At 40.8% G+C, this 17,466-nt stretch overlaps 1 protein-coding gene across 8 annotated transcripts in view; it reads right to left on the reverse strand.

The window, feature by feature from the left end:
* Window positions 1-8,220: 8,220 nt before the first annotated feature.
* MAP4K4 (mitogen-activated protein kinase kinase kinase kinase 4) overlaps window positions 8,221-17,466 on the reverse strand; it is a 169,635-nt gene continuing 160,389 nt past the window's right edge. For all 8 annotated transcript variants that reach the window (XM_039390576.1, XM_027718065.2, XM_027718071.2 and 5 more), the window contains 5 exons: window positions 16,172-16,272; window positions 15,300-15,449; window positions 14,305-14,464; window positions 12,210-12,349; window positions 8,221-11,462 (listed from right to left, as the gene is read on the reverse strand). In XM_039390576.1, coding sequence (XP_039246510.1) covers window positions 11,379-11,462; window positions 12,210-12,349; window positions 14,305-14,464; window positions 15,300-15,449; window positions 16,172-16,272 — 635 coding nt within the window. In that variant the 3' untranslated portion in view covers window positions 8,221-11,378. The remainder of the gene's footprint in view (window positions 11,463-12,209; window positions 12,350-14,304; window positions 14,465-15,299; window positions 15,450-16,171; window positions 16,273-17,466) is intronic.

Genomic DNA, 17,466 nt, shown 5'->3' on the forward strand with positions numbered 1-17,466 from the left:
TCACCAGCCCCCCCAGACTCTGTGTCCTCCAGCTGTGGGGCACAGCTGTGGGCAGCATCCAACCCCAGCTCCACTGGCATGCAGTCCCTGGCATATCTACTCCTTCTCTTAGGATTGTCAAGAGAAGTCTTGTATATTTGGCCTTGCCATGCAAACATCTTGCAGATACTAGCAAATCACATCTTCCTCCTCCCAGTGCTGTTATCCCAAAGAAATGGGAAGACCTCAGAGCCATTTTTAGCCTTTCAGCAACAGGAATGAGAACACCATGGTCTTCATGACTAGAAGCAAAACTGAAGCTAAAAGGGTTGGTACTGTTTACAGAAATGGGGCAAAAAGGGAACAACAACTTCACTTTATTAATTTTTGTTGCCTCTTGCTCTTTTTCCTGCTCTCCATGGTGGAGCTGACAGGGAAACAGGCATGGCATGGCTCACTAGGGCCAGCCCTCAGGGTCACCAGAGGGTCTCTCATCCCAGCCTAGGCTACCCGCTGTGGCAGTCCCACATAAGGAGACCACCAAAACACACAGGCCTAAGAGTACTTTACCACCTTCCACAAAGAGGGCCAGCAAACGTCCAGGTGGGCTTACCGGGCTGGCCAGCCCTTCCCCCCAGCAGTGGCAACAAAGAGTCTGGTGAAGGAGGTTTGTCTGCCTTGCAGGAACAGATATGAGCAGACTCAGGCACAGGGATGTCTGGGAGGGCCGTCTGCTCCCTTGCCTTGGTGCATACAGGAACTCACAGATGTGTCTGGAAGTATCTGAATTGAGATCACTGGCTGTATTAGGGTCATGGGGTGCATAAAAATTAGAGAGCAGAAGATGGAGCTCACCACCAGTAGAAAGTAGTTCTCTGTTGCTCATCTTCTCACAGTTCACCCAAATCAATCTGAATTAACTTTCATTGTCCTGGGGTATTCGGAGTGTGGTTGACTTTAGAGAGCAACAGAGGTTTCCAGATTGCTTCTGGTTTACACTCCATCCAAGTTCCTGCAGAATCCAGATGCAGAGATTTCACTTCCAGACAATTTTCTTACTGGGAAAAACCCATAAAGGAACACTTCTACTGTTAGTTGCTTTCTAGACCCTCCATTCTGATTGGTCTTTTAAAAACAAATAATCTGCTGCAGTGAATCTCAGCTGCAAACTCATCCCAGGGGATCAATATATTGGAGTGATTTCAGTCAAGAACCCAAATTGCGAGATATTCTCTGCAATGGTGTAAAAAACAGTGCTGAATAATGCTCTTTTTCATTCTTAGACATATGTGCATGTGCCACAAGGAACACAATGAGTTCTGCTCCTTTCACCTCTATGCTGTAGCATGAGGGGTTGTGCCCAACTCCCATGCCATCGTGATGCAATTATTTGCTCTTTAAAAGCTCCCAAATGGAATTTGTGGGAAAATCTATTTTGTACTGTCTTCACAAAATAAATATCAAGGTATGCATCTTTAGGCAGAAGACACATGTTTAAAGGCAGTGAATAAATGCTCTTCTAAAGACAAGTATGAGAAACAGGTAATAGAGATCAGGGTCCCACAGTAGGCACTGGTGTTACAGCATAGCACTGTCACCCATTTTCCTCATTTTCAGCCTAAACCTCCCTTTATTCGACTGGGCACATTTTTCCTTAGAAAACAACCAGCTCTAATTAACAGTTATCTGCCACTAGCTCTCTTGTCCATCAGCGGGCTGAAGACACAGCCCGCTGAACTTCAAGGACTGGCTTGCAGCTTGTGTTTAGTCCATCTGAGGAAGGGCTTGCGTGCTTGGCAGTCTCTGAGTTGTTTATGCTTTCCCCTTCTGCCCCAACTCTCAGTTGTTCTAACAAGAACCATCATTCCAAGACATCTACCTGAATTAGGGGCAACTGGCACTTGTTTGTCCACAAGTCTGCAGCTTAGATCTGTGGGTGCCTCAAATCAACAAAGGCTTCTCACGTGAGGCCGATGGCAAGGCATGGTGCAGCTCAAGGAGCGAAAACTTTGGCCAACTGGACAGAACATCACTTCAGTGCTTCATATACAAAAAATCACAAGGGTCTTATAGCCTCTTCCATCTCAGTCTTTTCTTCTTTAATCAGAAAAATATTTTGCCACGTAACTGATACCTCTCATGGGAAGAAGTGCTAGTCTTGTGAAATAGAGGTACTCCAATCAAGGAAGGAGAGAGGTAAATTTTGGCTGAGATCAGTTTGACTGAGACAGAATATTTTGTTTAATTGATATACCCTGCAATACTTAATCAACACCATAAAATTTATAAAACATTTTCTCTCACCCGGTACTTAGATGCTTATACATATACCCAACCCCTCAAAAACGTAAATGCAGCCCGATGTAACACATTTCCTTTGGAGACAAACTCTGTGAGCTGAACCACAAGAGAAGTTGTCCATTCAAAATGCACTGCATATAGGGATGATGAATGTAGCAACAGGAAAATACCTTTAGAATTCAAATTACAGTTAACATAATGATATACTGGTGGTTATTACAGCAAGCAAAATATTACAGTTATTAGAAAATAAGAAATTAGTTTTGACCAAATACTGCAATGTCTTCCTTTGATGTTTTCTGAAACAAAATGCTCTTTAAATTTTCTTCCATAAAAAAATATAATCTTTTGTTTCTTATTTCAAGTTAGGATAATAGAAAAAAATGCTTCTAATGATACCCCTCCCTCAATAGGAATGCAGACAATTTCATTAGTATTTATGAAGTGTACTAAATTGATATAATTTATGAAAAAACAAGTGCTTCAGATGATATCAAGATATACATAAGGTTCCAAGTTAATTAATGAGGATAAAGACAGTTTTTAACACTTTCATGAGGACCATCTGTTGCAGAGTGAATACGCTCTTCAAGAAAAGTCTATAAATGTAATTAAATGCTGAGCAGTAGAAGGAGGTCTCTGGATTAAGTTAGGAACATTAAACCCCGGTATCTTCCAAATTTTCAGCATCTTTTAAAAATCCTTTGTTAAAAGGTTTGCATTACAACATTTACTGGTTAGGTTCCACACGGCAATACACAAACACACACAACAGATGACAAGCCCTACACTGAGGAGTTTAGCATCAAGGCAAAAATGCTAAAACCCCTGATGGGATTTAGGTACCTAAACCCAAGCACGCAGTTCTCGTCCAGACATCCCCACCTCCCTGGGAACCCCAACATTTCTTCTGCAGCAGCTGGAAGCCAGTCAGAATACCAAAGGGCATCCAGGTTTTAGGGACTCTGAGTAATCACACTGCAAATACCACTACCTTGGGTGATCCATAGAGAGACAGTGCCAGGAGCACACCTAGAATTCATTTCCTTGCTCCTCAGTGCACGATACATGCAATACAGGCAAAGTTATCCTCTATCTTCATTTCGTGTTGTCACTTTTAACACCTGAGTTTGTACACTGGTACCAGTAAGGAGTTTCTCCCCAGCTGCAAAGTCTTCAGTACCTTCAGATGGAGAGAGGGTGGCCCACTGCCTTCCTGGCTCATCATTTGTAATCCACTGCCATCTCAGGTCTGTGATTTCATGAACAGAACTACCTGTCCTTCATGCACCACACCTGTTCATGGAGCAGATGCTCACCTGACACATTTTACAAGGGCCCTTTTAAGGTAAGGTGACACCAATGAGTGTTTGTCTCAATTTTGTAAAGTGCAGCTTTTTAAGAGCTGATTTCCAGGTTCCACCATCCCAGCACTGCAGACTGAACCAAGAACGATAATAGCCACTCTAACTGGTGCCATCCTTGCTCTGAATTGGATTACCAATTTACCAAACCCCTTCATCTTTAACATGTGAAGAACTGTTGGAACCTGATTGCTGGCTTCTGTGATTGGCAGTGGGCATGAGTTTATGCACCTCACCAAACAAGAGTTTAAATGATGCCACTGAACAGCTGTGTGACGTGAAATCAATCACTTCATAAAAATCCCTGGTGTTTTCTCTAGTAAAACTAAGATCCGTCCCACTGGCACATTTTGAAAAGCACTAGAAAAATGTTTTTATCTGAATGGCAGATAATAGATGAATTCATGCTTAACTTTCCATTTTATTCCATTATTCCGTTTTAAAAAATTAGTTTAAAAAATCTGTCATAGCAGCACAGTAATGATAATTGCAGTTTAATTACCCATAACTGATTCTTTATGCCCTGAAATAATTTATTCTCCTTTTATACTTGTCTCTGATATCCATTAGAGTCATTACAACTGTGAGTCTATAATTACATACTTTGCATTTTAACAGTCTATGCCAGTTTGTGCTCTCTTCTTATCTTTCAGCTAATTTCATTACCAAAACATCAAGAAAATTTCCATATGAATTTTCCAGAAGTTCTTGCAATTTGATTGAGGTAGGTCTAGCACTTAATGAAGCCCAGAGAGACAGTTCTTAGGAAAGAGCTTCTGTTTGTGCCCACCAGTCTGGCTTTGCCAGCTGCTCTGCTCTGTGTAGGCTGCACCATGACAGGATCTTCAGCAGGAAGATTGCCTTCAGGTTTGGGATTACATTTCGGCAACAGGTGGAGGTTAGGACACAACTAAGTGCTTGGGAGAAGAGAGGTTAGATTGTGCCCATCGTGTTTGAAGATAAAACAAATGCTTAACCCTGCAACGGGGTTGAAAAAGCTCTTGACAAGGCTCTTCTAGGAGGACCCAAGTCCACTTTCTGCCTGGTGGTACCACCAGTAGGAGACATGGGGTTCCCAAAAGCCAGGACTTCTCCTTGTTGCAAGTAGGCATGCTTTATGCCAACTAATATACGCACATGTATCCTTAGCAGGGGTAGGAAATTTGGTAAAATCATTGCAAGAAAACAGAAGAGGAAAATGTGCATTCCCTCTTTGCTTCTGCTCTCCCACAGATCTCGCCTTGCTAATGGCTTCCTGTCCAAATTGCCAAAGTTTAGTCAGCATCAGCATCTGGCCCAGAAATGTGACCCTGTGGATCACACTCTATTGCCTTCATCAAACATCAGGGACACATCCATATCTGAAGGGGCCGAGATGGTTTAATGGTTGAGCTGAAGGATCTTAAACTAAAACCTGTTTTCTTACTATCTCTCTGACTCACTAAAAGCTCCTAAACACACCATTTACTCTCTTCTGTCTTTCAGCTTTACCTGTTTGTAAGACTAGAGTCTTGCTACTATACTGACGAGACTCTACCAAAAACTGTCTGTAACTTCCTGGTGACAAGAGTCGACACAAACAGTATTTTACAATCCCTTTGCTCCAACAATTGTTTGAGAGCCCAGAAAGCATTTTCTCCATGGCTAACATGGCCTGGGCAAAATTGCTTGGGAGATGCAAATAGTAAAATAAAATGGAAGTGCGGTAATGCCTTTTAAGGGACTAATTATGCTGAACGACAAACACGAGGTTGTGAAATAAAAATTTCACACAGAGGGCAAATAAAATCTGAGCTGTATACAGCAGTTGGAGCAAATTAATCTGACTTTCCTGTACCACATATTTACCCCATAGAATCACAAGAGCTTGAGAATAAAACATTAAAAGTGAATTTCCTATTAGAATATAACAAAGGAAAAAACCCTGTCATTTCCTCAGCTGGAAAGGGCATACTTTGATTGAGTCAGGGATTTCAACGAAACACCTTCCTCCCTCCTTCTCTCCCGAGTTTATTATTGTTTAGACCAAGAGTGAGATAAACCAGAGAGGTAAGGAGAGTAAGATGATCAGTATTTCTAGAGCAGAGCTTTTACCCTTTAGCATGTGCTGCATGAAGCCACACCATCACAGAGTGAAAATGAAGTGTCCTGATGTTCTCCTTTAATTCCCCCAACCAGTAACCTCCACAGCAGTCCAAGTGGCTGTAACAGCTGTGCTGTTTTTGGCCTCACCCTGTGTTTTCACACTTCCCCGAGCAGCACTAACACTGTAGTGTGTTGAAAAAGACTTGAAAAAAAAAGGTTAAGTCAAAAGAAGACAATTGTTACCAGCCTTCCCACCTTTAACACGTTGGAGATAGGCCAACAGCTGGGTGCTGGTTCAGCAGTGAATTTGTGCATATTGGGAGACAGCTACATCCAACACTTTTACAGCTACTGGGCACACACGGCTCTTTGAACTTGCATCCCTTACACATACCAATATAGTCCAGCAGGCAGGGGACACCCCTCATATACAACCAAAATCCTGGTCATAAAGCATGTTCCTCATGTGGCAAAAGAAGTCTTCTCACAGTTAAGTTCCCTCCCAGGATTCTTTCCCTGCTGGACCATTTGGAATTGCAAGTCAAAGTAAGAGTCAGCAGCAAGTAAACCAGGCTGGCCATGTCAAGTGCTTATTGAATACTGCTTAAGCAGCATGGCACAACTCAGTGCAAGTATTTCTTCAGTGATCTTGGAAAAGAGAGAAAACAGCTTTGGGCTGAGATACCAGAAATCACAAGGCACTGGATCCTAAGGCAGAAATGAAATGCATTCACATTACTATAAGTGTATTTGTTGCCACGGACCATTTTGACACAGCAGATTCCCTCGCTGAATGCACAGTGCTGAGTGGCCTCTCTGTCATTGGCTCTTGTCTTGCATTTGAAGTTTCTCCAACTTCAGTCTCTTTTCAGCACTATTACAGTCCTCATTCCAGGCCACGACATGATTACAAGTAGAAGAACTAACAAGCTCTCTGCACAAAAGATAGCGGTCCACAAAACTAGACTTTCCCCCTTTCATGTACAATCCTAATGCTCTAGCACATGCCTTTTAGAAGAGCAACCCGCTGGAAAGGGCTGGCTCTTGTATCTTTTCTAATTTCGATTTTTGTTACTTCAATTTCCTGGGTAAGTGTTCTGCACTTTTCTTTACTAATATTTAACTTATATATTTAAAAGCTTTGTTAAAAAACTGTTTCAAGTGATTCTTTTGAAGTTTGATCATTTCTTTCTCTGGTTTGACTACTGCAGTTGCTAATTTTTAAGATGTACATGTTCCTTTGCTGCACTGTTTGTTATCTTCTGTCCCACAGACATCTCTCCTTCCCTCACGAAGTACAAATGTGGGTCTCTCTCATCACTACCACCTACACAAGTCCCATAGAGGAATGAGATCTGCTGCTTTCCAATGCTCTTTTTTTTATTTCTTCCTTCCTGTAAATCACCATCGTTGTGCCTTTCTTCACAAGAGCATGAAGGATTTTTCCCTGTTCTCCATCGCCTCTGCCAGTGCCCGCTGTGAAGCTCACACCTGGCGTTGCTGCTTTCAGTTACTTACTGCATACTGGAATGAGCATCACCTCACATCTGTCTTCATGGTTAGACACAGTGCTCATTCAATTACACCTAAGCATGTTTAACTCGGGGAAGTCTTCAAAGAGTCAAGAATGACTGAGGAAAACCAGCAGCTCTGAAGCAGCAACTGGAGCAGAGCCAGCAGGAGCCTGACCAGCAGTTGGCTGGTCCTCATAGTTTTTTAAGCTCAGTCAGTATTTATCCTTACAGAAGCAGAAAAGCTGTGAGGCTTGAGGATTTCAGATACCTTTGTCCATAGGAAGCAAGTGAAACCCTGAAATATTTTTCAACTTACACCACATCCCATGCCTTCCACAGATGAGAGTACAAGGAAAGGCAGGGGCCCAGGAGAGTAGACTTCCTCCTCTTCACACAGAGATCAGCCTAGTCGGAAGGAAATGTCTACTGCTTATCACCACTTCAGAAAACAGACGCAGCCTGTGGTGGAAAAACATGGGCAAAGCCCAGCAGAAATCCCGAGGGCGAAAAGAGTGACTATGACTCAGAAAGCCTGGCTTTTTTGAAGCCGTGTTTTCATGCCACACAAGAATTTGGCTCCAGACTCCTGTTCATTGCACTCTTGACAATAAGGAAGGTCAGCTCACAAAAAACACATGCCTGAAGGCGGTGTGGCAGGAGGGCATGTTCACAATGCACCCAAGCTCGCCTTGTACAACTTCTTTCTGAAACACCAGGCTTTCATTCCCGTTTCTAAGATTTTCACTTTCTCTTTAAAAGGAAAACTGCAATTCTCAAAAGAGCAACTGCATGAGGAGATTGGGCTTTATGGAAAAAAAAAAGAACAACAAAAAAAGCCCTCAAAAGCCCACATTTAAAGTCAAAGTCTCTAAAATTATGAGATTTGACAATAAGGCTTTCATTCTTATGGTAACATGCAACTATGCAACATGCAGCTTGATTTCTGCAGCCAGTAGATATTCAAAATACTTTCCACATACAAGAGGTGTCAATTTGACTTTATTTAAGGAAAAACGGGGAAAAAACAGTAATTTCCATAATACACAGAAGACAAGTTAGATAGCACTGCAAAAAAAGGCTGAGTGTTTTACTTGTCACCAGTCTGCTTTGCAGCTCTACGATTAGTAATTTTAATGCAGTTTGTCATTTTGTATTATTGTTTAGCAACTTTATAATCAGCAGAGTTTGGGGTTATAAATCACAAAAAGTGTACTACTACTACTATGAAAAACTAAAAAACCCACAAAAATCACTTTCAAATAAACCATAAATATGTGATGCACATTAGTGTAACAAAACCATTTTTGTAAACATTTTCTCCAACATAACATGTGCATAAGATAAAAAATGAAAACACTGCAGTCATACAAGTTAGGGTTACTTTGACTTAAAGATACAGAAAATTATTACTTATTAAAGCTTAAAACTAAACCTAGGAGCTTTTCTTTTCTTCTTTGCTTACAAAAGCACTGTTTGAAGAGTTCGATGTTAGTATACGTAGTGGTTTTGTAATACTGTTTTTATCTTGCCATGTTGGCACTTCTGCAGAGGCAGAAGCTGCCAGGCAGGCAGACCCACTGAAGGAAGGAGATTTCCACCCTCCTTCAGAGCCACAAAACTTCAACAGCACGTATCCATGACCTGGGCATCCCTACAGCACTGGAGCATCTTCCTCTAGGTGAATAGCATCAGCTTTCAAGGACTAAGTTAATTTTGACCACATAGCACTGGAAGATTTAAATCACGCAGACTGACATTCGATCGAATCAGCTTCGGCAAACTACACTACAGGGCAGCTCTGTGATTACACCCATGTCTACCATCACGTTGCATTTCCAAGTCCCCTTTAGTTCATTATAGTACGAAAGGTTGATCGTTCTTCTGACTGACCACATCGGGCCTGAAAAGAACACATCCTTCACCTTCAACGCTATCCAAAAGTCATACAGTTAAAAAAAAATAGTTCTAGGTATTCCTCCGCCAGCAAATGTAAGGCTTTCTTGAGTTTTGATTTTTTTTGGGGGGGGGTGGGGGAGTGGGATTGCTGTGTGCACACACATGCGCTGGAGGTACGCATTTACCGCTTGCTTTTCAACCATTTACGATGTTCGAAGGAGAGTCTTCAGCAGCAGCGCTGATTGGGGTTGAAGGATTTACAGCAGTCAGATTTGACACCAAAAGAAGGGTCTGTTGAGTCTGAGCTTTGCACACTGGGTGCTCTTGGCTCTTAATTGATTGTGTGACCAGTCACTTGAGCCATTGGCTTGACTGAATTGAAGAATACTTATTTAAAAAGCCCTACCTGTCATGCCATGAAGGAAAGTTAACCGCAGCAGAAGACAAAGCCCATGAAACACTGAGAGCCTGTTCACTGAATGAACAGCTTAAGGCAGCTGTCAACAAAGTACCCCACCAAAGGAATTAAGGAAAAAAAAAAAGAAAACAAAAAGGAGAATGGCTGAATCGTGACACTGTGCATTATTACACCAACAGATTATTATACACTCAGGATTTCTCAAGTAATGAACATGTAGCCATTAAACAAATTATTACTCTCAAGACATTTATTACAAATGTCAGAACTTATGCATAAAATAAAACTGACTTAAAATAAAAAAAAAAAAAGAAAGAAAAAAGCCAGAGCTGGGATCTTACATCTAAACACAGGTATACGCTGTTTTTATGAATAAGCAGTATTAACTACATTCTTAAAAGAGTTTTAGTGCATTGCATTCTTAAAAAAGAAAAACATCACCGCCCCAAAATGTTTCTTACAACATTTAACAATTTATAGAACTAGCCTAGTTACTTTTACCTGCCTGTTACTAAGCCCACATGTTAGAAGAGTGAAATCTCTGGTTTTAGGCTAAATTCAGAGTTCTATTAAGGATGAAACTGGTTTAAAAAATGCTTGCTTCACCAAATTTTGTAAGCGAATTACATTAATCAGTGTCTCACTGCCATACCGCTACCACTATTGCCCCAACGGACTACTCTCTCCTCCTGCTGAAACTTGCTATGCAATAACAGTCAGAAACCTTTCAATCTGATAGTTTTGGTATTAAGATTAAATTAGACATTAACGGTTTTCTTCTAAAAACGTATAAACTAAACCACCTCTTTTATTTTATGCATTAAAAACAATGAGGTAGGCACAAAAAATAAACATATGTAGTTTGGATTTTATTTCTCTCTTTTTTCTTTTTTTTCCTTTTTTTTTTTTTTTTTTTTTTTTTTTTTTTTTAGTTCTGCGAGTGCAGACTGTGGTAAAACTGTTGTTGCACTTCTAGGTTTAAACAAAAATTAAACCTTTAACTGAGGCAGTGCTAATACTGTGACATAACCAAGTTCTGGCCTAACACAGAATCGTTATAGAAAATGAATATTTTTTTCTTTTTTTTTTTTTTTAAATCATCTGCACATGTTTCAGGCAACACCTGGTACACAGAAAATGACTAAAGTTATTGGCCAGGCCAAAATAAAACTGCAGAAACAAAAAATCCTAAGAATTCCACCCCAAGTCCCTTCCCACCCTCCCTGTCCCCCAAGAAGAAGTTATCCTAGTCACTGTGTCTTTCACATTTTATAAATATTAACTTCTTAAAACCTGCACCTTCCTCTTTGTCCACATTGTCACATTACAAAAAAGAAATGTCAATTAAATACATTGTTAACATTACTAGACTAGATCTGCCCTCTGTTTCAGCCAGTCTGACTCTCTACACCACTTGTCACCTTCTCTTGCCTGCCTCCTGTCCACTCAACAAACAGCATGTTCATGGTAAGCCTGGTTTGTTTTTCTTCCTTTTTCACCCCTTCTCTGTTTTAACACTAACTATCTGAGTCCTTCAAAGCCTAGGAATCCTGGAGCTGAAGGGAAAGAAGACCTGTAGCTTTCTAGTGTGATCCCGAATCTCAAAGACATTGTAGCACCTGATGGCAATATCTTTACAGCACCAGCTGCCTCGCAGCCTCAGTTGAAAAACATAAAGAAACCTAACACCAGTGATGCCTGCACACACATTTACACAGAGTGCTGCATTAGTGCAGGTCTGTACTCCAGTTGAAAATAATTCCAAGTTATGAAGATCTCAGGCTCTGGATGTCAGCAATTCCTCTCCAAATCCCACCACTTCTACCAGCTCAGAAGAGAAGTCCTGCCAAGGGTCATGAAATAGACTTGACTACTTCCACCTGACCGTACGGAGGCAAAGAAAACCTGTAAAGAAAAGAGATTGGCAAATTCAACAGGTAGGACAGCAGTGGCTCTAATTTGCCTTCACTATCCCCAATATTGGCAGTGCAATTGCTGTGTCTGGTGGGGATGGAGTTGACGCTCTTCACAGCAGCCTGTATGGTGCTGGGCTTTGCATCTGTGGTTAAACAGTGTTGCTAACACACCGGTGTTTCGGCTGCTGCTGAACAACACTTGCACAGCATCAAGGTTTTCTCTCCAGCCCACTCACCCCTAAAAGACCAGCGGGTTGGGATGGGCAAGGGGTTGGGAGGGCACAGTGCTGGGACAGTTGACCCAAACTGACCAAAGCGATGTCCCATAACATGCAGCGTCATGCGCAGCAATAAAAGCCCAGGGAAAGAGAGAGGACAGGAGGGACGTTGTGGTGATGACATTTGCCTTCCTAAACAAGCATTACATGTGGAAAGCATCTGGACGTCCACCTGCCAATGGGAGGTTGCGTATTAACTCTTTATTTTGCCTGGCTTGCAAGCGCAGTCTTTGCTGTCTTATTAAGTTGACTTTATGTCAATCTACAAGTCTTCTTTCCATTTCTTTCTTCCAATCTACCATTCTACCATTTTCTTTCCATTCCATGGGAGAGGGGAGAGAGCTTGAGGCTTGGGTGGGTGTTTGGCTGCTGGTCAAGGTCAACCCAACCCAAGTACCCAATCAAAGTACACGCTTATCATCTTGGCAACAAACTTGGGGAGGGGGGCTGGAACATACCTTGTCATTGCGTTCACACAAGAATTTGAGTCTTTGTGCCCTTTTGTGCATGAACACACCATCCAAGTGTCCAGTTTCCACGGATCGTATTTCTATAGCTTTTTCTCCCCAGCCCATGATCTGGTTAGACCGGATGTATGCTTTGGAAAGAAAACAGCACGTTAGGACAAGTAGAAAGCAACACGGAGGAACACAAAAAGCAAGGAACATATCGACGCATTCTACTAAAATTACCTGCATGTGTGTATTATAGCTACACACATATTCAGAGTACTATTTCTGTCCTCAGAACATTCATGACACCTAAAAATGCCTTTTTTTTTAAATTTCCTTTGTGTGTTTTCTGTGTTAGTTACGTACTTCTTCCCTGAGCATTCATGACACAAAGGGAACTTTATAACCTTTAATTAGATGGAGAGAACATTTAGTTTTTACACAGGCTTCTTCTCACAAGTTTGGCAAAGAGACAGGTTAATTAGGTGTTGACTAGGAGAAAGTAGAAGCTAAGGTTTAAAGAGACTAGTCCAGTAGGCCTGCAGCATCAGCTCTCTGTCTTACAGTGTTATTTTCCCTCCCTGAAGGAGTTAGTCAGCAAAAACACAGAGAGTGAGAGGGAGTAATACTTCAAAAACTGATCTCCTTGAGAAAGCCAACTGGTCTGAAAAGCATTCTGTATACCTCAAAAAAAGGTTCACATTAAGCTCTCAAAGTAGGACTATTATTATTTGACATACTGCTTTCCTTTGTGTATAAAGAAAGCAACAAATCAAACATTTTTCCATATGAATGGCACAGGGGAACACAGATCAGTAATAGCATGAGGAAAAAAATCTGCTCTTGATAGCAGGAAGAAAATTAAATAAAAAGAAAAGTCACCAGCATTATGAAAAAGTATATTCAAAAAGCAATTCAACGGATAGTCTTAAGGAATGCTGTCAAAAATAACATATGAGAACTTAATGAAGACTAAGCTGTTGCCCCTGATTCGCATGCATTATGTAACAGAAAAATAAAAATAACTTCTTAGCCATCAAAATTTAAAAATATTTAATTTTTCAGTACTTACGTTTGATATAATTTTTTTCATATTAACTTTTAGTGAAATTAAGTCAAATTATCTCCTACGGTATAATGTACACCAATAACATTGCACATGCCATCATGATGAAAAACTATCTATTTTTAAATATGCCACTAGTGCTAACTGGGCCAAATAATTTCCAGAATTGTCAGATGAGATGTTCAGATGGTGTCGGTCGCCTCAATCTCATTTACTTCACAAACATTCCAGTTTCCAAAGGCTCTGGGAATTTGCCATCTGATAAATTCTGCTTGCTTTTAGATCTAGTCAAGAGTTAATCACAAGATTGAACATGCTGTGCATGAGACTTCTTTAAATTTCCTCCTCCACTGTTGTTCCTGTTGCTCAGACAGCTATCAGCAGTCATCTCCCAATATATGCATCCATTCCACAGCATGTAAAACACAATGTGCTTGCCCAACAAAAGGAAGGTGTGACCACAGCCCATGTTACACTCTGCACTGAAATACGGTAGCACAAGCAGTAAGAGAGATCCTGGTGTGTACTTGTGTCCATAAAAAATATGCACCCATTTTACTACACTCATTCCTCCCCCTCTCAAAACGACCTTTGAACTGGAGAGATGAGGGAGAATTGTGCTAGGATAGATGAGCAATCTACAGGTGAATAAGCAGACCCACCAAATGAGATACACATTTTGTTATCTATACAGAATTACTCATAACATTTTAGTCATCTGCCACCTTACAGTTTTTATACTGAAAGGTTTCCACAACTTTGTGGCTGTCTAGAAAAAATTCTGCAGCAGCCTACGGAGGTCATGGTGAGTTTTTCAATCATGAACTCCATAACTTTTGGATTTTGCTCATAAAAACTTCAGCACAAAACAGATCCACATGATTACTCTTCACTTTGTGCAGCTGTTTTCCAGGAATAATATAGCAATGACTTCAGATGCAGAAGCAGCAAACTAGATGCTCCTTCCTCCTGCCCACGTGAACACACTCATGGTCCCCAACAACACATTGTATATGGCTTGCCAGAGGCACTTACCAACTGAAGTTGGCATTTCTCCCCACTGCAGAACCACATCCTTGGTTATCCTTCCATATGTGTTGACATAAACTCCTTCATCCTCGTAGCAGACCAATAGCTCCATCCCATCCGTGTTTGGGAGAATGATGATTGCATGAGGTTGGATACTACTCTGGATCTACAGAGACAGAAGTGAAGAGGAATGTTTTGTTTTAATATTGCAGAGCCTGCGCTAGAAGAAAGGGCTGAGTGATTTTTATTTTTGGCTCTCACATTAGGGATTCATAGAATGGCTTGGGCTGGAAGGGACTTCCAAGATCATCTAATTCCAAATTCACTTATTTTAGAAGTGCTAGATCTGCTCCCCTCAAGCTACACAGCCTACACAGTGACCAAGACCTGTAAAAACCCTTGGAGCACAAATCCTCTCATCTTAAAGCAGACATCTAAAACCAGGGAAAATTAATTTCTCTGTAGGTGTGCTTTTTTTTTTTTTCAATGGGCGGAAAGGGAGTCTGGGGCAAGCAGCCCTGATGCAGACCTCAGACCTCTGCACTGCATTGAACAGTGCTTGGGGTGGCCCATCTGACACCTCTGCGTACAATGAACAACAGGAAACCGTGGCAGCTAAGGCCACCTGGCCTTTGCTAACCCCGTTGAAACTCATCAGTGGGCTGTTGTGTCATTTTTGCTGCTGGGTATTTGCAATGAGCTTGGCCATTTAGCTGCTAGCCCTGAAACTGTCATGTTGGCCCACATCGGATCTGAGTGGGCAACTCCCAACCATAGAGACATTCTGGTCATGAGGAAAGGTCCGACATTGAGGTACAAACCCCTAAGCACGCATGGCTGCGTCTGCTTAAGACTTGTCCACCCAATCCACCACTGCAAGCATTTGGCAGTGATCCAGAGGGACTGCCTGACATATTGGTCATTTGAGGAAAGGAAGGGGTGGGGGGCAAGGGGGCTGATATACCAGAAAGAAAAAACCCAACCCCAGCAGCAGCTCTTACATGTGTTGGTAGATAAATATCATAGACCGATCCTGAATCCACATCAACGGCATGGAAACCAGCGCAGGAGCCATAGATCACTTTTAGTCTCTGACCCTCTTCTACGGTTAGATCCACCAGCAATGGCTTATGTACCAGTTCTCCAAATGACTGTGAGACAAGCATCAGAGAGATTTACTTAACTGCTTAGAACAACAACGGGCTTTATAAAAACATGCTCGAATGCACACATTATGGGTTTATTCCTCCACATGCCTCTGGGTCCCCAGCCACCAGACCAGTTAGGCTAACATATCTCTCATGGACAAGGACAGATTACTCTGCAAACTGCTACATTTCAATCACCTAAACTATTTTATGTGGGGTTTACTTGGTCTGTTTGCTTTTTTAATAAAAATTGTTTTCTCCAAAGTTCAGGGCAATTTGACACTCCTGTAGTACTTACTTCAATCTGCACAACGAATAGTAACTATCTGTAAATCAGTCTGGCAATTATATCAAGGCATCTAACTTCTTTCCTGCAGCATTCAAAAAAAATCCCGTAACAATGCTGAGTATCACTTCATAACTTGTTCTGCTCAGACAAAGAACTTTAGACTCAATTCTCTCTGCCTCGTGTTTTATTTACAGAGAGATCAAACAAAAAGTTGTGATATTATGTCATTACTAGTTTATGTTTGGTCACAATTCAGACCTTTAAGTACTGCCTCTTAGAACTAAAATAACTCCTAAATTAATATAATACCAAGTTTGTGGACATTTACTGAAGAACTTGTAATATGGCCATGATAAAATGTCATAACATTTTCATAATAGGGATAGCTGCAAGCGGCTATGAGAAAATCCTACGTATGGTTGAAATATACTGTTACCTTAAAGGCCATAAATTTATGGTATGGCTTTGGTGCCCATGCATAGACTTCCACAGAACTCTTCAATGCAATTACCAAGAACTTGATTCTTTCATATTTTACTGAAATTAAAGAAAACAAGAAAGAATTCAGCAGTAATTCTAAAGTCATTCCAATTACTTCAAGAAAGCAGAAAATTTATGTAAGTATGAAGAAATACTGTCATTTTGAGGATTTAGTAACACTGCATTTTAGGACTGCTAATTCTATGTAGTCAAGAATGTTGATACATTTACGCCACAAAAGTCATTATTAGTAACTGAACATGTCACCATATTTAGAATTACCCAGTCAGTACACACTTATTTACACTTATTTTTTTCCACATTGGACAGTGCTAATTCATCAAGACAAGAAAATGAGTTTTCAGATAGGGACATTCCAATAAAAGAAGGCTGTGACTCTAGAAGAGTGTATTGGCAGTTCCAGTCACAGCACCAATACTGTTACTTTGAGCTGATGGCAAAATTCCCCAGAGATAGGAGGAAAAAAAGAAATTTAAAAAAAATAAGAAACAACCCAATTTCAACAGCAGAAGGCAAGTTTGATAATGGAGAATTTTCCTTTGTCCCTAAAGTCTGAGATAACTCCTTGAGAAAAAGGAAAAAAATCCACTTCACTAATCAGAAATAAAGTGTCATTACATAGTGAGCCACAGATGCTCAAATACATCTCTGTTGCCTCATTCAAACTGCTGGCTAAATTAACCACCAGAAAAGGTCTGTTCTGGACATTCCAGAAGTGTTGCTGGATCTGTATTTCCAGCTACCATCTGGATTTGGGAAGGAACAAATCATGCAGACTTAGAGATATTTAAGTTTGTTTACGTGTTTCCAGCATTCTTTCCCATTTCCACAGGGAAAGAAAAAAAATTAGCATTATTTAGATGATAGTGCAACCTTTTTAGCCCAAGTTTTAGAGGAATATAACACTTCTCCAAAACAATGTATAATTCCATGCACCTTCACCTTCTGCCATTATATCTCTCAACCAAAACTAATTTTGAAACACATTAGGAGTGAAAAACTCAAAACTTGTGAGAACACTTCTTTAATGAATGCTATTTTAATGTCTTTTAGACACCCTACTTCTGTACAAGCCTGCAGTTATTTTCTCTTGGTAAGCAACAGGTAGACCAAGCTAATACTTGCTTTTTTTACTGCGCAGGAAAGCAAGACTACTGAATTAGAAGTGTTAAAGGACTTGACACTTTTTCAACAGACAAAAATGTCTCTCAGCTTCCACAGCTGTACTGA

Source organism: Pipra filicauda, unplaced genomic scaffold (genome assembly GCF_003945595.2).
Source record: "Pipra filicauda isolate LSUMZ 115617 unplaced genomic scaffold, ASM394559v2 scaffold83_size3615187_pilon, whole genome shotgun sequence".
In the NCBI taxonomy this organism is placed as follows: Eukaryota; Metazoa; Chordata; class Aves; order Passeriformes; family Pipridae; genus Pipra; species Pipra filicauda.